This window comes from Cimex lectularius, unplaced genomic scaffold, assembly GCF_000648675.2.
Source record: "Cimex lectularius strain Harlan isolate CLEC.00 unplaced genomic scaffold, Clec_2.1 scaffold36, whole genome shotgun sequence".
Classification (NCBI taxonomy): domain Eukaryota; kingdom Metazoa; phylum Arthropoda; class Insecta; order Hemiptera; family Cimicidae; genus Cimex; species Cimex lectularius.
Window position 1 is genome coordinate 719,489 of NW_019392648.1, and position 25,847 is coordinate 745,335.

The 25,847-nt window shown below is 35.2% G+C and overlaps 1 protein-coding gene across 3 annotated transcripts; it reads right to left on the bottom strand.

Moving 5' to 3' along the window:
• Positions 1–3,165: 3,165 nt before the first annotated feature.
• LOC106668482 (wiskott-Aldrich syndrome protein family member 3) lies at positions 3,166–23,284 on the bottom strand. 3 transcript variants are annotated; one of them, XM_014397291.2, is made up of 10 exons: positions 22,866–23,284; positions 11,341–11,623; positions 9,684–9,837; positions 9,503–9,617; positions 9,293–9,442; positions 9,099–9,232; positions 8,516–8,746; positions 8,172–8,457; positions 5,313–5,445; positions 3,166–5,256 (listed from the first exon to the last, which is right to left on the bottom strand). In XM_014397291.2, the coding sequence occupies exons 2-10, from the start codon at positions 11,618–11,620 to the stop codon at positions 5,066–5,068; spliced, it is 1,674 nt and encodes a 557-aa protein (XP_014252777.1). In that variant the 5' UTR covers positions 11,621–11,623; positions 22,866–23,284; the 3' UTR covers positions 3,166–5,065. The 3 variants fall into 3 exon arrangements, with proteins under 3 accessions (XP_014252777.1, XP_024086263.1, XP_024086264.1); XM_024230495.1 differs by lacking the exon at positions 22,866–23,284 and adding an exon at positions 17,131–17,214; XM_024230496.1 differs by lacking the exon at positions 22,866–23,284 and having other exon boundaries at positions 5,313–5,433.
• Between the last annotated feature and the right edge of the window lie 2,563 nt (positions 23,285–25,847).

Here is a 25,847-nt window from a genome sequence, read left to right on the forward strand (position 1 = left end):
CCAGGGCACAGAGGAATTTTGGGTAACAAGAAAGCATACGCTCTGGCCAGAGGAGGATCTGCAAGACTTTTTTTTTAATAGATACCAGGGACTGGAGGAGTTCCCTCCTGAGCACTGCAGCTGAGCTGTATAGCTTATTGTACTTTATCCCTGGCCTTTTTTTTTTTTTTTTTTTTGAGGGGGTGGAGCTCGCAACACAAATGTGAGCTTGAGCCCCTGTTGTGCCGATGCTCTTCCATAGAAGAAACTCATTTTTGAATTCAGGGCCGCTGAAAATCGTTCCCACCCCTTCCATTGATGTGTACCGTGTCAATTTCTTTCAATTGCGGCCTCAGGTCCTCTCAGGCGTCAGAAAAAGTCCAGAGGCGACGGTGGGGATCGAACCCATGGACGCAGGATCTACTAGCCGAGAGTCTGACGCCTTAACCACTAGGCTACCATGGATACCACCAAGACCATACATAGGCCCCGAATGTTTTGGAATAACAAAAACAAATATAGAATCCTCCATTGCACAATGGATCCAAACAAAACAAAAGGAGTAGTGGATAAACTCTAGTGGCGCTAGACACAGTAAACCTATGCCGCAACAAGATTGACAATATCGCTGCTGCAATTGGAGAGGGCTTAACTCAGAGGAGTGGTAGGACAACTAACCGGTCACTGCCATCTGAGAAAACATCTACACAACATGGATATATACAACGATGACCCCATTTGCACATTATGTAATGAGGAGGAGGAAACAGCCACCCATATCATCTTCAAATGCAACGCAACAGCTCAATGGAGATTTAACCTAACATACGAAAAAATCTGGGGAATGAAATTGTAGCAGCAACAGTCAATGTCCTGATACTTAAAAAAAAAGATTTAGTCTATGCACTGACCTAAGGAACTAGGAACTATAAGCCAGAAGGCTGCAGTGCCTGGAGAGCACAAACCCTGCTTCCTAGTATCCTTATTACCATACCTAGATAACTTTTTTTGAGGTATTCAATTGCTCTTCACTCACTCCTCTATTCTAATATGCGTCTCTTCCTAACAGCCTATATATCTTATAGTTCACATCAAAGCTGCAATGTTCCTCAATGTTCACAATGTACTTTGTTTTTTGGTTTGGTGTACCATCAACTATGGTGAACTGCTTGTGCTAGCATATACTGAGGGGTGCGATGGGTCATGGGGTGAAGTTGTTCTGTGGGCAACCAATAGCGCTAGGTGTTCGCCAGCAGCCAAAATTCAAAATGGCCCCGACGAACACCGCCGGAGAGAGAAGTTGAAGTTCATAAGAAGATTGTTTCGGCACCAACAGTAATGGAACATTCCCGATTTAAAAAGTGGATGTTAGTTTAGGAATGGTTAAATTAAGGAATAAATAATGAACGAAAGTAGTTGAAGACTCACTGTTTAATGAAATTTCTATGGCTTACAAGATGGCTGATCGTATTGGAGATCTGAAAGCGATGACGGTCTAAAGGCGATGAAGACCGGAAAGCGATGAATGTCTCCTGAATGCGATATCGTGCGTTGTTTGGCGATGATTAGACCGGTATACCAACCTAGTTCCTGCAGCGTAGTTAATGATGATGATGGATGATGCAATCCAGTGGCGATGAGAATGAGATGAGGCAGTCCAGGTAGTAACCAGTGAGATGATGGAGTCTTCGGGGGATAATGAAAGGATGATTCGTTCACGGGATTATAATGATGATAGATGGAAGAAGATATATTAAGGGAAAATGGCGATGATAGGTTTGTGGATCATGCGGTCGTGAGTTGGAACACACACAGAGGTGAAGATCATATGGCGATTTGAAGGGAAATCTGTGGGGATTCGCATGGCGATGAAAACTTTAAGAAGCGCCAATCTTATACGGAGTTGAATTACTATGGCGCAACACTTTGGCGAGATAGGGCGATAGGACGTGTGCTCGCTCCGAGAGCTGGTGGAGAAGAGAGCCCGAGAGGGCTGGAAGGGATGGATTTTTGAGGAAAAAGGAGGGAAGTGTATTATAATTGGTGGATTTCCAGAAGATAAGGGTTGTAGATAGAGGGGTACGAAGTACGTCGCAAATCGGGCGTTTCAATGACGGAGACGCGCCCGAACACTAGGTATATCAATACACTACACTTAGAATAACAAAAACAAATATAGAATCCTCCATCGCAGAATGTATCCAAACCAAACAAAAGGTGAAGTGGATACTCTAGCGGTCTAGACATAGTAAACTTATGATGAAACAACCCTCACCAAGACTGGCAAAAACATTGCTGCAATTGGAAAGGGCTAAACTCAGAGGAGTGATTGGACTACTAACCAATCCCTGGCATTTGAGAAAACATCTACACAACTGGGCATATACAATCCCATTTGCAGATTATGTAATGAGGAGGAGGAAACAGCCAACCATATCATCTTCGAATGCGATGCAACAGCTCAACGGAGAATTAACCTAACATATAAAAAAAATCTAGAACCCACAACCACAGGATCTACTACCCGAGAGTCTGAAGCCTTAATCCCTCTGCTACCCTGGTCCCCTGTGCACACTTTAATATTGTCATATCAACATTATAGCAATCTTTATTTAGAAATTATGAGATACGGTCTGGTGTGATGTAGGTTTCAGAAAAACATTTTCTTTATCGTGCCAACATTTCGATCTTTATCTTCGATCATCTTCAGGGCTCAGTGTTTGTCTTCTGTGTAATTGTGGCACTCTCGACACGACACGCAAGAATGGCACAATTACACAGAAGACAAACACTTTGAGCCCTGAAGATGATCTCAATAAAAGATCGAAACGTTGGCACGATAAAGAAAATGTTTTTTCTGAAACCTACATCACACCAGACCGCATCTCACGATTTCTAAATAAATATCGATTAACCGTCACTAATCACCACACATTATATCAATCATTAACTTAAATATGCTGGTCTGCTGAGAGGAAAGGAAATATTTCTCTTTATCAATTAAAACACAACAACTAGCACAAAAGCAAATTTTTAATAAGGTGATAATAAAAATTCCCATTTATTAATTATGATTTAATATTTCCATTTCTTTCACCCATTCATTACAATAGAATTGAATGCAATAAAAAGAACAAATTAAAACCAGAGACCCCCCTTCTTGAAAGAAAAAAAATAAAAACAAAGAACATAAGAATATTTTCATTTAATACATCTGATTTTACAAAAGCTTACACACAATTATTTGCTTCCATTACTTGTAACAATAAAATCGCAAGACTAAAGTACTTAACATAATTCAATTTTTTTTAAATGCATACAAAAATAATCAACAGCCCTCATGTATGTCTTAAATAAATTACTACAGTGGAATGACATTCTTATTAAATTAAAATTCAGTTACATTTTTAAATTTGATATCGAAATTAATTTATGCGTTCTCTATTTTTCTCGATACGATTGACACAGCTTATGCTTTTATTTGATGTACTGACGGAGGAAATAGTTTATATATGTTGGCACCCCAAACTAAATTAGTTGTGTTAGTTAAAGAAATACCGGTTAACAAATGAGTGTTTTTTTATTTACATTTTATATACACCATGTCATGTGGTAATTATTATACTCCATTTTATTTTACCTAATTTTTTAAATATATACAACATATGTGTATATATTTATGTTGTATTTATATGTATATATTTACAAATTATAAATCGTTTATAAAATAACTAATAATAACATTACATTCAATATTGAAGCTTTGGTTCTTATGTAAATATTAATAATACAATATTAATTGAATATCTAAATAAGTAATAATTTTATATAATTTTTCAGTATGTAATTATTTTGTAATGTGTACTGTTCATTAGCTTTTTTTTTATATCATACCTGATCAAATTTAAAAGGAGATAGAGTTATGAATTTGGAAATTTTTCTGACAGCACAAGAGTGTAAAATAGAATTTCCAGAAGTAAATCGACAATATTGTAATAAAGAAAATGATTTTTAGTCTGGTTCTATGATTTGGTTCTGTTTTTGGACGAAACCGCTGTACTTTGATATGACTAGAAACTTTAAAAAATAGAACAAAAAAATCAACTTTTACTTCTGGAAAAGTTAAATACACAGCTCTAAAGGCGGATAAATAATTTGTTACAAAATGCTAATGAATCTTTCAAGGAGAAAATAAATTGTGTAAATACAATATTTAGATAAATGTGTGATTTTTTTAAACTTTATTAAACATTTTTGTACGGGCCAACAATAAGTTAAATAGAGCCTGCATATTTAGACATATCAAAATATATAATGTATGATTAAAGCTAAGTTTGTTTACTAATAACTTATACCTGCTTAAAATAAATATGACAAATTAACACAGACATATTTGTTTTTTATACATATAAATAATTAAGGTACAAAAAATATATAATATCAACATGATGCAAGGTTAAGCAATGAAATTATATTATTGAAAACGGACAAATAGAACGAGTTGTAAATTTTAAAACATTATTTCGCTAATAAAAACACAATGGAAAAAAATGTCCGATATCATTTTCCAAATTTCCATTGTTATCCTGTTTAAATAAATGAAAGAATCCAAAGGCTTATTTTTGTAGCATTATTAAAGTAGTAATTAGGTTGGAATAATTGAAAAATGAATCTATTTTGGTTCAAGGCTTGATATGAGCCAAACATCAAAAACATCAAACCTTCAAACTATTTTTTTTCTTCGATGTACTTTTGGTAACTCAGACAAAATTAAAAAGAATAAAAAAAATTCACACTAGGCTGATTTGAATCTGAGCAAGAACCTTTTCATGGAAAAGAACCCAATCTCTATCAAACAACACTCCATAAAAATCTTCTCAAAAATAATCATTTTGACAATAATTGGAAGAACATTACATTTGTTTACTTGAGTATTTTCAAAGTGTTTGGCAAATTTTTTTAGAATTATATAAGAAATTGTCTTTTTTTTACAACTTGCCTAAATTGCATTGAATATTTGCGATGGCACGATAATATAGTTTACCTTCTTTTGTCAACTTTGTTATTCAATCTTTAGACAGATGAATTATGCGACAGAAGAAGACCCTTGTTCGTTCTCGACCCAACCTTCGCTGTCGTATTCACTCTCAGAGCCTGAATCCGAATCTGAGAATTCCACCGCAACCCGTCGTGCGAGTATGGAAGCGACGTCGTGCAACGCGTTCACTCTCTCTCCTTCCTTTTGCTCGATCTTTTCGACTTTTCTTAGTTTGATGCCTGTAAAAAGTTTTTCACTGAGAAAGAGCACGATTTATAGGAATGCAACGGCTCACCATCTCTTATGGCTTTTAACAAGTCATTTCTTGGATCGTAAACTGGAGCCTGGACCTGTTTAGGCCTGATCAACTCGTTGGCCATTGGGGAGGAAACCATCTTCATCCCGGTCACAGACACCTGCAACAAAGGCTATCACATTTACAGTATAAACTTTTTTTGCGAGGTCATATGAACCCTCCGGGTGCAGGTGTTTTTTAAGAAAAAATAAAAAGAAAGCTGATTTGTAAGAATATTGGTCCTGAGTTCAAATTCACCAGCTCACCATTCGAACCCAGGACCACATACTTTACAGTGATGAGCGCCACTTCCAGCCCCTTAACTGTTTTTGCCACTGATGCCCCTGACAGTATAAACTTTATACATTTTCAAAACAATTTTTATCAGGTTTTTATCAATAAATAATTTAATCTAATAAATTTTGCTTTTTTTCCAGCACTATAAACTTAACAAGTTGTTTATACAAAATAATTTTCTTTTATGGTCATGTATTCAGAATATTAATAAGTGAGGGGAATCGGTGGCAGCAACGGTTTAGGCTTTGACACGGCGCTCATCAATGTAAAGTTAAGATCCCGGGTTCGAATCCAGCAGCTCGCATTCGGACCCAACATACTTACAAATGGGCTTTTTTTTTTTCAAAACACCAGCACCCCTAGGATTGATATAACCTCTGCTGTTGCAAACCCTAATTTAAAAAAAAGAAAATTAAAAATGTCTGTTGGTTTAACTATTAAGTTTAAAACTATTACTCGATATACAACCGAGTGACAAAATTATAGACACATTAAAAAAATCACGATTTCAACAGTCAAAAATGATTTCTTTTGCCATTAGAATAGTCTTCATGATTAATTAAGGTTTTTAGTTGAGATGAAAAAAAAAGTTAATGGCACGAGCGGGATTCGAACCCACGATCTTCGGCTAGATACGCCGCTGCTCTACCACTTGAGCTATCGTGACCTCGATCCACTCGGCCATCAACTTCCTATCTCAACCCCACCTTATGAGTTTTCCCTCCTTTTTGCCATTTTTCAATCCAATCCGATTTTAGAATCCAATCCGATTACACGACATTTGATTGGATCAACTTGGGATAGGAAGTTGATGGCCGAGTGGATCGAGGTCACGATAGCTTAAGTGGTAGAGCAGCGGCGTATCTAGCCGAAGATTGTGGGTTTGAATCCCGCTCGTGCCATTAACTTTTTTTTTCATCTCAACTAAAAACCTTAATTAATTGTAATGTATAATTGGTCAAGGGGACCACGAAATTAGTGAATTGTTTGTGATATTAAAAGAAAATTAACTCTGGAAATGGCTTGATCTGATAATCCTAACAAACAAATGTACATCTCAATAAACAGTATTGTTTTGATTTAGCTGCGACAGAATTATACACACATTTTGTTTATTTTTATTTTATAACTCCAAAGGTTTATTCAGTATTCACTGTACCGTGCCTTAGTAAAGCGATTACTGTGAGTTCATTTGGAGCAATTCAAAGTTATTTTAAAATGCCCAAAGGAAGAAGATTTTCTGATGAGGAGCGCTGGTGGTTGATTCACTTGCTCAATGAAGATGGAATGAGCTGCTGAGATATCGCCCAACGCATAAAACGAACGGTATCAAAGATAATATGACTAGGTGAAGACTACGGAAGAGGGCATAGCTCTGAAAGACCTCCTTCCTTGACCAGAAGAGACAAATCGCACATCCTGCGCATTGCTTCAAACAGCTTTTCGACTGCAAAAGCCATCGCAGAGAAGGCAGGTATTGATGTTTCTGTTCGAACTGTTCAGAGATTCCTTAAAAAAACTGAAAACATAGTCCGATGAAAACTGAAACGCAAACCAGCTCTGAAACCCCACCACAAAAACTAGCCCGTGTCAAATTTGCTGAAAACCACACTTTGAAAAATGAAGATTATTGGCGAAAAGTTATTTTTTCTGGCAAAAAAAAATTCAATTTGGACAGCCCGGATGGATACGCACACTACTTTCATGATCTAACTAAAGAAGAAAAAAATTTGTCACGGCGCCAAATGGGTGGTGGATCTTTGATTATTTGGGGGTGTATTGGGTGTAATAAAAAAGGGAATCTTTAAAAAAAAGTCAATTTGGAATATTACAAGAAATTACTGGACAAAGAAAAAAATAGTTTCAGTGATTTATGCGAAGGGGCTGCAATATTCCAGAAGGACAACGCACCCTACACAATGCAAAAATTGTTAAAGAATGGTTTTCACAGAACAGCATTGAAAAACTTGAATGGCCTGCACTCTCACCAGACTTGAACATTATAGAAAATGTATGGGAAAAATTATCGAGGATGGTACATCAAGACTGTAACCAGTACAACTCTGTTGATGAACTTAAAACAGCTGTCACCACTGCCTGGAATAATTTGCCTCAAGATTTTATTCAAAATTTGTACAAAACCATTCCAGAAAGATTACTAGAAATAATAAAACTGAGTGGTAATGCCTCAAAATATTATAACCTTATTTTAAATGGATTTTATCCCATGTGTCTATAATTTTGTTGCAGACAAAATCGTTTAAATTTTAGTATTTTAATATTTTTTTCCTCTTATTTACTGAAAAATTAAAGTTTAATGAAGAAAAATATTTATTTCATGTGTTTTGAATAAATATTTGTAGTACAAATCCATTGCATTAAAAAATCATAACAATTAGGGGTGTGTCTATAATTTTGTCACTCGGTTGAAGGTATTTTTAAGTGTTTGATTTGTAATAAAACCATGAAAATTGTCAATTAACTTAATGTAAGGTGTGAAAATATAGATAGGCTATTTTCTGTAGGTAACATTTGAGCAATTTGAGTAAATGAAAAGCTTACATTATTTGATTTAATTCCACCGTTGATTGTGGGGACGAGAGGCGGTGGTGGCGGTGGAGGAGGTGGTGGAGGCGGAGGCTCAACAGCACAAGGTGGAGGCAGTATTGGCGCTTCTAATGAAGGAGGAGGCGAGGGCGGTGGTGGTGGGAGCGAGTCATTCATCTGCATGCCATGAGACATCGGTAAATCCACTGGAGGAGGTGGCGGGGGCGGTAAAGTCTCCCTCGCCGAAGATGTGCTCCTTCCTCTTGTCGGCGTGTTAACCGCTGAGCTAACAGTTGGTGTGCTATTACAAATTAAACTTATTAAAAATTATCTTTTATTAAATTTTCCTGGTAAATTACCTTGTGGCCGAAGTGTTGGTTGTAGGAGGCGCTGGCGGAGGTTGGGAAGGCCTCGGCCTCGATCTATTAGGGCTCGTATACGCTTCAACGGGTATACTGCTGTTGGAATTGTTGTGATTGGACATGTTGTGCTGATGAATTGAATTTCCACTCATTTGTTGGATCAGATTTGAATGATGGTAATGACTAACTTCATCGTATGTTCCTGCAGGTCCGACACTATAGTGATTTCTAAAATGAGATTTTTCTATTTCAAACCATTTGACTGATATACTGATAGCTATTAATAGTGTAGGGGCTTAAAAACCTCTTTTTGCACAGAAAAACAAGTTTCAGTAATTTTTTCTTGCATTAACAAAAAGCATATTAATTTTGAAATGAAATAGACCCTTATTTTTCTCCATACCAACAAGTTTCATTTACCAAAATCTTTGTATATACAGATTTTTTTATTTTATTTTATAAATGGAATGTACAATTTATTTATATTAAAAGCATTAAGCATCTCTCCAAGAAATGTGATGTTACATTTTTATATATTTCTTTGTAATGATGGGGGGAGAAAAAAATTGAAGGCGCTTACTGGTAGCCATAAATATGCTGAGATGAAGGGCTGTAAATCGTTTCAGCAGGGTAGTTTCTTTTTAATTCGATACTGCTAGGTCTCAACGGCCGTAAATCGTCATCAAGCCGGGTGTCAGGTTGATCCTGGTACATCTGTAAAAACCCGTTCTTGTATATTTTTTAAAATACACAATTGCTACCGAAGGTACTCACGTGAATTTGATGTGGTGCTCTGTAATGATTATTTTGAGGCATTATATATTCCCCTTGGCCGACTACTATCTGCCGCTGTCTCTCTCTTGTGTTATGCGGTTGCCTAACCCGTTTCTTGTGACGACCGCCTTCTTCTTTTCTTGGTTTAGGCTAGAAATTTTTTTTTTTTAGTTTGATACTAATTTTGAGAAGGTATTTTCCAGCTTGTACCTTTTTTCCTTTGTCGATCATCTTCCGTTCTGTGTCTTCTATCATTTCTTGACTCCACAGATCAAAGAAATACCCAGGATCGGTATAAAACTTCAAACCATCTTTCCCGTCATCCCTGAAAAGCGTTATCTTTAGAAAATGTTTATTTTTAATAATTTACAGGTAGAGAAGAGAGGCTGACCTATAAGGATTAAGTTTATCGAGAGGTGGAGGTTTATCACAAAGCTTGTAAGTCTCAAGCATAGCTGTAGGCATTGTATCTCGAGAGACAACTTGTTGGTCGAAAACCACAGAGTTCTTGAAGGCTTTCCGCAAATGAATATCTTGAAGTGACACTGAAAACAAAAATTTAATTTTAAATAAATTATAGCTTCGCATTTTATTTCTGATACAAAAAATTCATAAAGAAATATAGATAAAACATAGTCAATTTAATGTATCAGATATGTAACAACAATTTTTTATCTCATTAGTTAGACCAAACAAATATTCACTAAGTTAGGTAAAATAATTTGTAAATGTTAAGAAAAAGTATTATTAAATTCATTAATTTCATCGTCTGCTTGACCAATTAGTATATTACAATTAATTAAGGTTTTTAGTTGAGATAAAACAGTCAATGGCACGAGCGGGATTCGAACTCACGATCTTCGGCTAGATACACCGCTGCTCTACCACTTGAGCTATCGTGACCTTGATCCACTCGGACACTAACTTCCTATCTCAACCCCACCTTTTGAATTTTCCCTCCTTTTTGCCGTTTTTCATGTCGTGTAATCTATTTGATTCTCGGGGACAAATGAAAAGACCACGGAGATCTTTAGTGAAGTATACTTCATTTTAATTAAATTCATTAATTTTGTGGTCCGCTTGACCAATTAATATATTACAATTAATTAAGGTTTTTAGTTGAGATAAAAAAAGTCAATGGCACGAGCGGGAGCATGGTAGAGCAGCGGCAATCTAGCCGAAGATCATGGGTTCGAATCCCGCTTGTGCCATTGACTTTTTTATCTCAACTAAAAACCTTAATTAATTGTAATATATTAATTGGTCAAGCGGACCACGAAAGTAGTGAATTTAATAAGTTAAAATGAAGTACAATTCACTAACGCTCTCCGTGGCCATTTCATTTGTCGTCGAGAATCCAATCCGATTACACGACATTTGAAAAATGGCAAAAAGGAGGGAAAATTCAAAGGTGTGGTTGAGATGGGAAGTTAGTGTCCGAGTGGGTCGAAGTCACGACAGCTCAAGTGTTAGAGCAGCGGCGTATCTAGCCGAAGATCATGGGTTTGAATCTCGCTTGTGCCATTGACTTTTTTTATCTCAACTAAAAACCTTAATTAATTGTAATATATTATTTGTCCAAGCGGACCACCAACAAATACTAATCTGTATATTCTGAATTTGCTTGACAGATGTAATTCTTGTCATAAAGGAGGACTTAACGTCCAACTACATGTTGATTGTCGTGGACGGGTACTCTCTCAATTAAAAAACCATGGGCTGTGCCAGGATTCGAACCCAAGACCACTAGCATGGAAAATCAATTCTTTGATGAATAAGAATTTTTTGATTTTTAAATTACTATATATAATTAGTAGCAAAAAAAAAATTGAATTTGGTTAAAAGATAAGATACAACCAATGACAAAAATTCAATTAAAACGAAAATTAATCAAAAATTCAATTAATAGACTCAAAATTTAAAACTGTAAAATCCTTAAGCAGTTTCAAATCATAGACAATGAGAAAAGACAAATTGGAAAACCAAAATCACCTACTAAAAAGGAATAATGTACTTATCAGTTGGAGTCGTTTATTTGGAATACCCACTGTTACGTTCTTCGGTAGAGCTGTCCAACTGTGAAACTTTGACCGATAGCCTATCTAGTCTTGCCTGCAACGAGTTGGCCCTTGAAGCAATGCCTTTGGAATCGCGGGTCAACTCGGCGAAAAGATCTTCAGCGTGTTTGCTCAAGGATGATAGCTGCCTTACAACGTTCGCCAACGTCCCGTTGGTTACAGCTTCCAAATCGGAAGTGATGTGCACCCCTTCCGGTATAGTGCCGCGAGCCACATGGATTGGCTCAACTGTCCTCTTGGGCAATGGCATTTTCTGGAAATATAAACCTCATTAAAGACATAAGAAGAAGAAACAAGAAACTTACTTCATACTTGGAAAATAGGGGTTAACATTTTAAATAAAGTAAACTTTTAAAAAGTCATTTGTATATATCATGTATGTACAACCTATTTACAGTGGTGGATCCAAGGGGGTTAATTCCCCCCCCATGGAGACAAGTGAAGATGTTATATGTAATATATCTTAATTTAGCATTAATTAAGCGAAGATGGTTATATTTCAGGATTATATAAACCTTGATCTGTTACCTCTGATAAACCTTCCCTAAATTAAATCAGTTTCCTTCACCGGTCACGCTTTGGTTTTGTTTTTTCCCCAGTTCGATACTTCCAACACTCGATTTGATATCAAGAAACCTGTAAGTTTGTGTAATTTTTTTTCTTTCAAAAATCTAGCGCTCTTTGGCAGTTGCATTTTTGATTGCATACCAATGAAATTTGGCAGGGTGGTAAAGAATCCTACAAGGGCGGTTGGGACTGTTTTTCAGCCAAATTGACTGAGAGTCACAGAGTTATAGGTGATTAAAGTAAAAAATTCAATCAAAATTTTTACCGTTTTTGCGATTTCTCCTGCACAACAGCTCTGTTTGTTTAACTTCACTCCCACTTAGCACACCCCTCATTATTGGATTTTAGAATTTTTGGTACTGTTTTTAAGCTGGATCCTTCCCGTAACTTTTTAAGCTCAGTTTGGCTCAAATCCAAGCGGTGTTTTAAAAATTATCATAGTTTGAAAAATCCCTTTTTTAATCAGGATTTTTTTAATCAAATACGGTACTTTCAAACCTAATTTCTTTCGTTTAAAAGCACAAATTAATTTCTTTTTTATAATAAAATGAAACTGTAGGCATTTCTTAAGTTTTGTTACCAAATGTGCCAAGATTTCTTTGAAATTAACCGAGAAATCACGGTAAAAAGCAGACGTCCTTAAAATTGTGTATATTATTAAAAAAATATGGTGTAGCCATCATCTTTTTCCGTAAATCTCACTTTGTTACCAAAATGTAATAGTGAAGGAAAATAATTAAATAGCTTAAATAAAATTTTAATTTAGGTAGTTAACTAGTAAACCATTATTTCATTTTCATTATTTTCAGTGGCCTAGGAAAAAATGGCCCGAATCTAATTTAATTTAATGCCAGCAGTTAATTAGGCACAAAAACAATTGATTAATTTTTTATCCTATTACAAAATGTTTATGATGTTACATCGTGTATAAAATAAATAATAATATATACCCATTGTTTTCAAATTATTCTATAATTTTTAACGTAGCAAATTTTTAGCATTACTGGATTGATTCCGCTAAAGAAACAATCTACCTAACACTCCTTGGATTTTCACATTTTTGGTACGGATTTTAAGCTAGATTCTTCCTGTAACTTTTAAACTCAGTTTGGCTCAAATCCAAGCAGTTGATAATTTGAAATGTTATCATAATTTGAAAAATCCCATTTTTAATCAATCATTTTTCAAATATGGTACTTTCAAACTTAATTTCTTTTGTTTAAAAACTCAAATTAATTTCTTTTTTATAATAAAATGAAATTGTAGGCATTTCTTAAGTTTTGTTACCAACTGTGCCAAGATTTCTAATCTAAATCACACTTTGTTGCCAAAACATAATAGTGAAGTAACACAGAAAAATAATTAATGAAATTGCTTAAATAAAATTTCAATTTAGGTAGTTAAATAAGTAAACCATTATTTTATTTTCAATATTTTCAGTGGTCTAGGAAAAAATGGCCCAAATCTAAGTTAATTTAACGCCAGCAATTAATAAGAAATAAAAAAATTGGTTAATTTATTATCCTATTACAATATGTTTATGATGTTATGTTTTGTATAAAATAAATAATAACATATACATATTGTTTTCAAATTATTCTATAATTTTTAAAGTAGAAAATTTTTAGCACTGCTGGATTGATTATGCTAAAGAAAGAAATCTACCTCACACTCCTTACTGCCATGAGGGGTTTTTTTTGTTCGTTTATGTTTTGTGCTAAAAAAATTACATTGCAGGCCGTGATTTTTTCGTGATTAAACATGTCCTTCTGGTGCCTTTTTGAAATTAAACTATTCAAACATTTAAATTAGGTCATTTTTTTTCAGTTTTTCCATTTGAAGAAGGAGAAAGTATTGCGTTCGGATGAAAAACAATGTGTAGAGTTTTCTCTCAATTTGTATATTACCTCTCAATTTTGAGGTCCCCTGTGAAAAAAAAAAAAAAATCGAAAGTTTTTACCTCCCCCCTGATGAACAACCTGGATCCGGGCCTTGCCTCTTTTTGGAATAATTTTTGAATTAATCAAGTTTTAAAGCAAAAACTATTGTTTCCAGTTTGAATGATATAATCTCCAGTAAAAGAAACTTGGATCTTTTATCTAAACAGTTTTATCTGAAGACGTTTACACAAGTTGAGATCAACTTTAAACGCAATAATTTTGCTTTTCTATAACTGTATAAGTGTTTTCACTTTGAGTATCCTAACAACATATATGTAAAACTAAATTTTCTACGCAATTTTTTAACTTCAAAATCTTCCTTTGCAGCATGAAGAAAAGAAATGTTAAGCTTTACACAATTACACTTTAATTGTGTAAAGTAAATACAATTACATTTATTCGCAATATGATTATTTTTCAGAAGTACACAAAAATTAAAAACCCAACGAATACTCTGCCTAGCTATCATCTAACGTATGAACCCAATGGCAAAATATAAAATTAACAAAATCAACTTTCATTTTTCTATTGATAACAATTTTATCAAATGTAGAAGGAAGGCACTTCTAGCAATTCTCGTTCCCTTCATTCTAGTTTTAGCAAGTGTGCGGTATAAAAGAAGAAATAAATTAAAAAAAAAAAAAAAAAAAAAAAAAAAAAAAAAAAAAAAAAAAAAGAACAAATAAATATTTTATGATTCTATTTTTTTTTTATTCTAGTTCAGGCTATCTGCTCCCATCTTGCCTTTTCAAAATATTAATATATTAAGCTGTTAGTCCATTAACTAAATAAAATTATTTCTAAAAATGTAAACCACAACTAAATGCCCTCATCTCATAAAAATATACTTCCTATACAATATTGAGTAAAGAGGAGGATTAAAGATCAATTTGATGGAAACAGAAAAAAAGAAGGTACTTTAGTACACGACTAAAACTAAAAAGAGGAATTGTGAGATTTACACTTGTAGTCTGCAGGATGATAAAAGACCTCCGGACTTAATCCTTCAAACAACCTATGGATCACTAATCGGGTGGAACAAAGCTCAACAAAAAGTAGCTAAATATTAGGCAGCATACAAAGACTAGCAAACCTATGTATCACAGGGGCAATGAGAACCCCTACAAATACATTAGAAACTCTGCTAAACCTACCTCCATTGGAAATATTCATACAAGGAGAGGCTAGGAAAAGCTCACTTAGGCTCCAGAAACAATTAAATTGGAAAGGAACTAAACAATTCGGGCATACAACCATAATCAACAAAATAAGACACCCATTATTAAAAATGGGGACTGATTACATGATCCCAGAAACAATCTTCATAACTTCCTATAAAGTCTAAACGGACTACAAAGGAGAGGAAGAACACAGGAGAGCATCAGATACAATGATATGGTAAACAGATGGCTCTAAAACAAACGAAGGAACCGGATCAGGCGTTTTCTGTACAAGCCCAAAACATGAGCAATTAAACTCATTATGGAAGTACACTTCGGTCTTTCAAGCAGAAATACATGCCATCAATGCTTGTGCCATGGAAAATCTTAAAAGAGGTTACACTGACAAAAAAATCCTCATAAGATCAGATAGCCAAGCAGCCATTAAAGCATTAGCATGTAAAAGAATCACATCAAAATTAGTCAGTGAATGAATCCTCCATCGCACAATGGATCCAAACAAAACAAAAGTAGAAGTGGATAAACTCTAGCGGTGCTAGACATAGTAAACTTATGATGAAACAACCCTCACCAAGACTGGCAAAAGCATTGCTGCAATTGGAAAGGGCTAAATTCAGAGGAGTGATTGGACTACTAACCAGTTCCTGGCATCTGAGAAAACATCTACACAACTGGGCATATATAATCCCATCTGCAGATTATGTAATGAGGAGGAGGAAACAGCCAACCATATCACCTTCGAATGCAAAGCAACAGCTCAATGGAGGTTTAACCTAACATACGAAAAAAAATCTGAGGGATGAAATTGTAGCAGCAACAGTCAATGACTTGATACTTCTAAGGAGAAGGAATGAGTCTATTGCACCGGACTAGGGAACTGGGAAGGTACAATAAACCAATAGGTAGCAGAAACCCCACTTCCTAGTATCCTTTTTTACCATACCATAACATAATCCTTCAAACACGCTAATTCCTACAAAGCTCTCCAATCCCACCCATGACCTCATGACTCAAACTTCACTCCACAGAAATCACCCTAACATTGAGGATGGCGAAATGCCAAAACGCGTTTGAACCAACAAAAATCTGTGAGAGCAAGCAGACCAAGATGATAGATAGCCATCAAACAATTAAGAAAAAAAAATGGGTAAGTTGCTCAACTACTTTAAAAGACAGTTCTTACTCATAGTTTGTTCTTTTCTACTATTGTTACTAACAACTAAATTGGTTGAAAATAAACTGTTAGTAAGAACATCTTTTAAAGTAATTTAAAAAGAGAAATGTAAAAAAAAAGTATTTTAATTCTATTTGCATCTGCATAATTTGATTAAATACGATTATGTCTGGGATGTCAAAACAAAAACCAAATGTACGAATAATAATTAAATGTGATCGGGGTATTTATTGAACTTCACCTCTTTGTTTTACTTTTTGAAAAGGGTTCCAGCAGTGGTCCCGAAATATGAGTAGGTAGTGAAATTCAACAAAAAAACCTCATTACATGAATTTCACAACATGCAAAATAAAAGAAGGAATTTCATCTAAATAATTAAATACTTTTACATTGATTTTCTTAGCTGAGGTCATCTGCTGCCAGCCCATCAATTTAAATTTTTAACAAATCACATTATTAGATCCAGGAGTAAATAACATTATTTACAAGGATGCAAGCCACACCCTCGTACGTAAGTATTACTTGGGTGGAGATAGATATGAATGTGTGTGAGTGTAATATTGTACAAACTGAAAATAGAACTGATAATGAAATATAACAACAAAGGAAAAAAGTACATGTAATAATGATATGTTTTTACAACGATTCTATTTTTTAATCAAGGCCATCTGCCGCCACCCACCATCTTAATTATTGACAGGTCCCGTGACCAAGTAGCATTAAATACATAAATGTCAAAAACATCCTTATATAGTAAGTGGCCATTTATTGGAATATATGAAAATAGAATACTACTAAATAAATATTAACAAACTACATGTGTTATAAGTACCATTTAGATTTATTCAGGCATGTTCTAACAGTTCAACTTTAATTAAATGAAATCTGTCATGAGTACCTTCCGTCCGACAAATTTGGTCTGAACCCTGAACAAGTCCAACTTTTGTCATTCTATGTTGAACTCCTGTTTGTCATGGATTCATTCTTTCAAGTTGAAACATGCCTTGAAACGTGTGAACATCTCAGTTGATTTGTTTCCCGATCAGTGTTTACACTTTTTGTTTATAAAACCATTAAAAAGGCGAAACTGAGCTTCAAATAGACTTGAAGTGTGATGGTAAAATTAGTAAAATCATAATTATTACTTCCTTTAGAATTTCAGGATTTATTATTGCAAAATTAATGTTTGCCTTTCGCCTTGGATTACCAGGCAATGCTATGTAGTGTCTTAGGCACAAAAATTGTCGACATTTATAATAACATTTTATTAGGTTTCGTGGTCGCTTGACCAAATAAATTCTTTTCAATTAATTAAGGTTTTGGTTGAGATAAACCCCGCTTGTGACACTGACTTTTTTATTTCAACCAAAACCTTAATTAATTGAAAAAAATTTATAATAACTGTCATGAATCCGTTTGCTAATACTTCTAAAATTTTATTGTAAGCATTACTTCCTGTAGAATCACCCACTTATATATAAAAAAAAGTTCATCTTTAGTGCAAAAGTTGTCGACGTTTATTTTATATTTAATTATTTTTTCAGTGGGTAATGATTTAACCCTGACTTTTTACTTTTGCATTTTTAGAGGGAAAACTCTCCACATTAAATGATCGAGATTAGTGCCATACCGCCGTCAAGTTTATTGTTTTATTGTTAAATATTTGATCAAGGTTGTTTTCAGAGAATAATGCATCGCCCAAAAGTTGCTCTCTTAGAGAGTCAACATGGCTGTTCAAATTAAGCGAGGGATTGCCCAGTGCTCTATCTGTAACATAAATGCAAGAGAGGATCAATCCATTGTTTGGCAATATTATTGGGTTGTCCGGAAAATAATGCAGGATTTTGGTATTAAACAAAAAAAAAGAAACTAGTTACTTTAAAGCAATGTTCTAATTTCCCATACTCTCAATACATTTCTCCCAACGTGTTGGTAACTTATTAATTCCGTCTGAGTAGAATTCAGAATTTTTAGAATTGATAAAGTCAATAAATGCATTTTCCAGTTCCGTTTGATTTTTGAATATTATGTGTTGTAAGTAGTGGTCCAGGTGTCTAAAAAAATGGTAGTCAGTAGGCGAGAGGTCCGGAGAGTAGGGTGGGTGAGGCAAAGTTTCATAGCCAAGCTCCAATAATTTTTGTGACGTTACACGTGACACATGTGGTCGAGCGTTGTCATGCAACAAAATGGGCCCTTTCCGATTGACCAAAGAGGGCTTCATTACTGCCAATTTCTGATGCATGGTATTAATTTGGTTACAGTATGATTCAGCATTGATGGTTTCGCCAGGATTTAAGAAGCTGTAGTGTATTAAACCAAATGAAGCCCACCATACCGTAACCATTACCTTTTTTTGATGAGTTGGGGGCTTTGGAAAATGTATTGGAGCTTCTCCTTTGTCGAGCCACTGTCCAGAACGTCTAGTGTTATCGTAGAGAATCCACTTTTCGTCACATGTAACAATTCTGGCCAGAAATGGGTCATTTTTGTTTCGACAAAGAAGTGATGCACAAACATCAAAGCGCTGATTTTTTTGGCGATCGTTTAATGAGTGTGGAACCCAATTTTCGAGTTTTTTCACTTTTCCAATCGCCTTGAGGTGGTCAGCGACGGTCGTTTTACTGACTTTGAGTTGCTCTGCAAGTTCTCGAACAGTTGTTTTGGGGTTTTCTTCCACCACTGATCGCAGAACATCATCATTAAGAGAGGAAGGCCTTCCACGACCTTCTTCATCTTCAAGGCTGAAATCTCCCTCCCGAAATTTTTTAAACCACCTTTGCACAGTGCACTCATTAACACAACCCTCGCCCCAGACTTGGTTAATGTTTCTAGCCGTTTGGGCTCCGCTTCGGCCGAGTTTAAACTCGTAAAAGAAAATCGTACGAAATTCTCGCTTTGACATTATAAGGATGACTGAATTATTTCCAAGTAGCGGAATGCTACAGAGGTAAACAAACAATATCATTTGGAAGAGGATTAATAAGTGTTGACATTCATACAAATGAGTAATCCTGTAAACGTAAACAGAATATTTTATATAGATTTTTTTTAATGAAAACTTAAAATCCTGCATTATTTTCCGGACAACCCGATAGTTCCAAGCACTGTGTGCATTACTGGGTACTTAGTGAATGCTTGCTCATTTCTCTCCTCGATTCCTAGAGAGTGTGAATGTGAGTGTCAGTGTAATATTGTATGAATGTGACAATATAACGAGGATGTTACAAAATGAAAAGAAATATAACATCTAAGAGAAATGTATACACCTTTCAACAATGATTATATTTTTTCAACTTTGGTCATCTTTCGCCACCCGCTATCTTGAACTATTAACAGACCACACTAGTAGAACGACGATCAAAATATTGTATATACAGGGCCAGATCATTCATTGAAACACAATTACACTATACATTCTACAAATAATAACACAAAACTAAATCACTTGAATGAAAGGGAACAAATTGATGAGAGTGTGAATGTAAGTGTCAGTGTAATACTGCACAAATGTGACATAAACAAATATAACATCTAAAATAATTAAATGCATATTTTAACAATGATTCTAAATTTTATAAAATGAAAACAAATGTAAAATATACGAGTAATAAATTAATCTTTTAACAATGATCCCCAACTGAGGCGAGCAACCACCCACCCACCTTCATAAATTTTTAACAGGCCACACTACGAGTCCCATGACTAATAAGGTTTAATATACAAATGCAAACCATCCTCATATAGAAAGAAACCATTGATCGGAGCATACAAGTACTGCAAAACTGAACATTGTATAAAAATTAGCAAAAAACCAAATGAGGACAGCAAGTTTGTATAAAAAATTAACAAAAACAAAATGTTAAGTATCACTTGAATCGATATGATCAAATTGATGAGTGTGTGAATGTGTGTGTCAATATAATATTGTACAAATGTGACAACATAACTGGTTATAAAATCAAAATATATGTTACAATTAATAAATTAGTCTTTTAACAATGATTCTCAACCGAGGCCATCTGTCACCACCCGCTTTCAAAAATTACAAACAGGACACACTATGAGTCCCACGACCAATAACATTTAATACACAAATGCAAATCACATCCTCATATAGAAAGAAACGGTGTACAGAAAATGATTGGAGCATACAAGTACTGCAAACTGTACATTGCATAAAAATTAACAAAAAACCAAATGAGGGCAGCAAGTTTGTATAAAAAATTAACAAAAACAAAATGTTAAGTATTACTTGAATGGAAGGGAACAAATTGATGAGGGTGTGAATATGTGTGCCAGTGTAATATTGTACACATGTGACATAAACAAATACAACATCTCAAAGAAATAAATATATCTTTTAACAATTCTATTTTTTCAACCTTGGCCATTTGTAACCACCCACTATCGTGAATTATTAACAGACCACACTAGTAGACCCACGATCAAATAATATTGTATACATAATGCCACATCATTTATTGAAACACAATTACGCATAAAACTATACATACCACAAATATTAACACCAAACTAAATCACTTGAATCAAAGGGAACAAATTGAGAGTGTGAATGTGAGTGTCCGTGTAATATTGTACAAATGTGACAATATAACTGCGATGTTATAAAATCAACACAAATATAAAATCTACAATTAATAAATTAATCTTTAACAATGATTCTTAACCGAGGTCATCTATCACCACCCGCATTCATAAATTATTATCAGGCCACAATATGAGTCCCATGGCCAATAATGTTTAATACATAGATGCAAAAAACATTCTCATAAGAAATAAACCATTTATTGGAACGTACGAGTAGAGCACACTATACATCGTATAAAAATTAATAAAACAACAAATTTAAAGTATCACTTGAATCGAAGTGATCAAATTGATGAGAGTGTGAATGTGCGTGTTAGTGTAATATTGTACAAATGTGACAATATAACTGGTATTTTATAAAATGAGAACAATTGTAAAATATACAATTAATAAATTAATCTTTTAATAATGATTCTCAACCGAGGCCATCTGTCACCACCCGCTTTGAAAAATTACTAACAGGCCATACTATTATGAATCCCATGACCGATAACGTTTAATACACACATGCAAACCACATCCTCATACAGAAAGAAATCATTAATTGAAACATAAGAGTTCAGCAAAATTGTATAAAAAATAGCAAAAAACCAAATGTTAAGTATTACTTGAATGGAAGGGAACAAATTGATGAGAGTGTGAATGTGCGTGGGAGTGGAAAGTGTAAGTACAAATGTGACAATATAACTAGGATATAACAAAATCAAAACAAATATAACATCTAAAAGAAATAAATATACCTACATGAATCCCTTGACCAAATAACATTTATTGTAAAAATGTATGCCACATTCTCATAAGAAATAAACCATTTATTGGAACATACGAGTAGAGCAAACTATACATCGTATAAAAATTAATAAAACAACAAATTTAAAGTATCACTTGAATTGAAGTGATGAAATTGATGAGAGTGTGAGTGTGTGTGTAAGTGTAATATTGTACAAATGTGACAATATAACCGATATTTTATAAAATGAAAACAATTGTAAAATATATAATTAATAAATTAATCTTTTAACAATGATTCCCAACCGAGGCCATCTGTCACCACCCGCTTTGAAAAATTACTAACAGGCCATACTATGAATCCCATGACCGATAACGTTTAACACACACATGCAAACCACATCCTCATACAGAAAGAAATCATTAATTGGAACGTACGAGTACAGCAAAATTGTATAAAAATTAGCAAAAAACCAAATGTTAAGTATTACTTGCATGGAAAGGAACAAATTGATGAGGGTGCTAATGTGTGTGTGTCCGTGTAACATTGTACAAATGTGACAATATAACTAGGATGTTACAACATCTAAAAGAAATAAATACATCTTTCAACAATGATTCTCAACCGAGGCCATCTGCAACCACCCGCTTTCATAAATTATTAACAGGCCATATCAGTCCCATGACCAAATAACATTTATTGTCAAGATGTAGACCACATCCTCATATAGCAAGCGGCCATTTAATTAAAGAAAAAAAGTTATTTCCCTTAAAGCTGTATGAAAACGAGTGAAAATAATATAAATTATTAAAAATAAAGGGAAAGTTATGAAATAAAAAAATAAATATTTACAAAAATTCACAAATTATAATAAGTCAGTGTGGGAATAATGAAAAATGATTAACAATGTAGTTACAATACTAAAAGCGGAAATAAAAAAAATCGCCAAATTTATATGTATTGGGTGTGGCGCTATATATTTCTATTTATTTATTTTTTTATTTTTTTGAAAATAAAATGTATTGAATTTGAATTTTTTATTAGTAATACAATAAAGCGATATTTAAATAAACTGGGTTGGCAGAATTCGCAATAAGGCCGCTGTTGTTTCAGGGCCGTTCACTTCTGTTATATTGCACAGAGGGAGATGTGAATGTGATTGATATTGCGAATGTGGAAATATTCCTTATCAACGCTCAAGGTCGGAGATTTATCGCCCTGGGCGAATCGGATATGAAACATGACTCAAGGGGAAAGACGATAATAAAAATTTATTTAAAAAAATCTTTCTTTACCTTGTCTTATCTCGGCTCGTGTTTTTCGACGGATCGGAGTAGCGCCAGCGAGTAGAAAAGGGCGAAAGGCGCGACGTCCGCCGGCCTGGATCCGACAGCGGCCCTATTCGTTTAATAAACGCATCCTCTTTCGACGGAGGAACAAAGCAGAACCGCCGCTGACAAAGGGAGCGAAATCGAATGAAAAGGTGGCCCGAGTCGAGGGCGAGGGTCCTCCCTGCTCCCGGCGGCCCTCACGAACGCTTTCCTCGAGACGAGAGAGAGACTCGAGTCAATCCTGGTTAAGCCGATCACGAAATCAATCCGACGACGAGGAAAGTCACATTATTACTGCCGGACGACTCCCATCAAGTCGACTATTGACTCAGATCTGTTACACTAACGTTCAGAGCCGATTCTCAATGGCGACCGATATCTGTACATGTCACGGATCCGAAAGTGAAACAACTGTAAACGGAATTTATCCACTCCACGCTCATTCACGTCTTGCTCTTATTTAAAAAAAACCTTACAATATTAAAAAAAGAATGAGATTTCTTAAAAAGCCTCTTTTCCTGAATAACTCTCGTCCAGTCCTTCTGAAGGTTTCGCGCCAATTTACGACTGGAGCCTTTTTGATTCAAATTCAAATCCCCATCGAGGTAAAGTATAATAAGTAAATAATATTACTATTCAATCCTTTAAATTAAGCGATTTTTTTTTACAGTTTTTCCAATTGAAGGAGGAGAAAGTATTGCGTTCGGAAGAAAAACGATTGTAGAGTTTTTTTCAATTTGCATGTGTTTAGGTCTGTGAAAAAAAATCGAAATTTTTTACCTCCCTCCTAATGACCTGGATCCGCCTTTGCTTTTTACTATCTTTTATTCCTGGTAAAACACATTTGTAAGGTGGCCATTCACGATCACTCCAAATGGAACTGCGCCAAGCCGTACAGCTCCATTTGGAGTGCCTGAAATTTGAGGGGGCATTCACGACCGCTCCACAGCCAGTCGCTCCGAACGTCAACCAGTGAATTACCTTCTCAAAATGGATGACGATCTCTTGTGCTACTCTTCTGTTTATTTACATATTAAAAGCAAAAAATCGAAGAGAAAATGGTGTAAGAAGTGGCTCCTGAACAGAAGCCGTAATAGCCGTTCTTTAGTCTGGGCTCTGTTTTGCGGGTGGCGGCAAAAACCGTGTGTTTTTAATGGTGGGATGTCGTGGAGGCGGTGTGGGATGTGATGGAGGCGGAGGTGGAACGTGGTGGAAGCGATGCCAGAACCGGCCTTTCTTATTTACTCCACCTAGGTAGAACCGTGAAATTTGGTAGAAAGGTAGGGTTTATGTTGTAAGTAAAGGGAAAAATCTGAATATTCCGTTGGGTATTTCCCGGTTAAGTGTGTTCATTTGGATCAGAAAATGTTGGAGGCCATGCTGCAAAGTGCAAACCAATTGATGTGCTGTAGTAGGTACTAGGTAGCTTGATGACTTGATCCGCCCATTGGTAAATAAATAAATAAAATGTTAGCGGGGTAAAAAAAAATCGATATACTGAATGGAAATAAACATGGGATTTGAACTTGATTTATCGATAACTGGTTCCTTTGTTTCGACTTCAATTAGTTACCTTTGTTATTTGATTTTGAATTTTTTTGTGATGGCTAGACCACATTTTTTAAAAAATATTCTGTGATTTCTCTATTAATTTAAAAGAAATCTTGGCATATTTGGGAACAAAACTTAAGAAATGCCTACGGTTTCATTTTATTATAAAAAAAATTAATTTGAGCTTTTAAACGAAAGAAATAAAGTTTGAAAGTACCATATTTGAAGAAAAAAATCCGATTAAAAATGGGATTTTTCAAATTATGATAACATTTCAAACACTGCTTGGATTTGAGCCAAACTGAGCTTCAAAGTAACCATCCCTAAATCAAAGTTATAGGAAGAATCTAGCTTAAAATCCGTACCAAAAATGTGAAAATCCAATAATGAGCTAGGGGGGAGTGAGGTTAAACAAACCGAGCTGTTTTGCAGGAAAAACGCAAAAATGGCAAAAAATTTTACTGCATTTTTTACTGTAATCGCTTATAACTTTGCGACCCTCTGTCGATTTGGCTGAAAAACAATTCCAACCGTCCTTATATTATTCTTTACCACCCTGCCATATTTCATTGGTATGCACTCAAAAATGCGAGAGCCAGAGAGCGCTAGATTTTTGAAAGAAATCTACTTAAAATTCAACATCAACTTAAAGGTTTTTTGATATCAAATCGAGCGTTTTAAGTATCGAACCGGGGGAACCACCGGCAAGTGGATATCGCAGAGGCAGTTGACGTTTCTCCGAGCGTGGTCTCCCGGGTTTTATCACGATTCTGAGATATGGAAGTGCCAACAGGAGGCCTGGTAGTGGATCTAGTCGGAACCCTTTCCTTAGCCCGCCGGATGAAGTGCAAACTACAAGATGTTTTGTCAAGGCCTTTGTGGTGGTCACCTGCAGTTATTACGGTAGCCACTAGGTGCCACCACCTATAGAATGGTTTCGCTCTCCACTCTGCAGCCAAGCAGAGTAGAACCATTTCGAATATAAGCACAGGCACTGCCCCATTGACTTCAGACTAGTCTCCCCGACGAGTTCTCATTGGATGTCTTGAGACTCGTCTACTCGACGAGTTCTCAACAATCACTAATGGAACATTGACAACGACAGCAATTGTACTCGCAGCATTAGCCTCGAACTCGCCTTCTCAACACAGCCGACTTGGCTACCAACTGCTGCACTCGGCTGACTACCGTACCAGAACTCAGCCAACGGTTCTCTCGGTCGCTGACATCTACCACCGGCACACATTGTCCCGTCTTCATTCATGACTGTACACCCTAGAACAACACCATCAAAACTCCCATTCACTAAAAATACTTTCTAAGATAAATTCATACGCTAACTATATACGAGGTTGGCGTACCATTTTCCAGTTTCAACGCCAGCAATCATGTCGG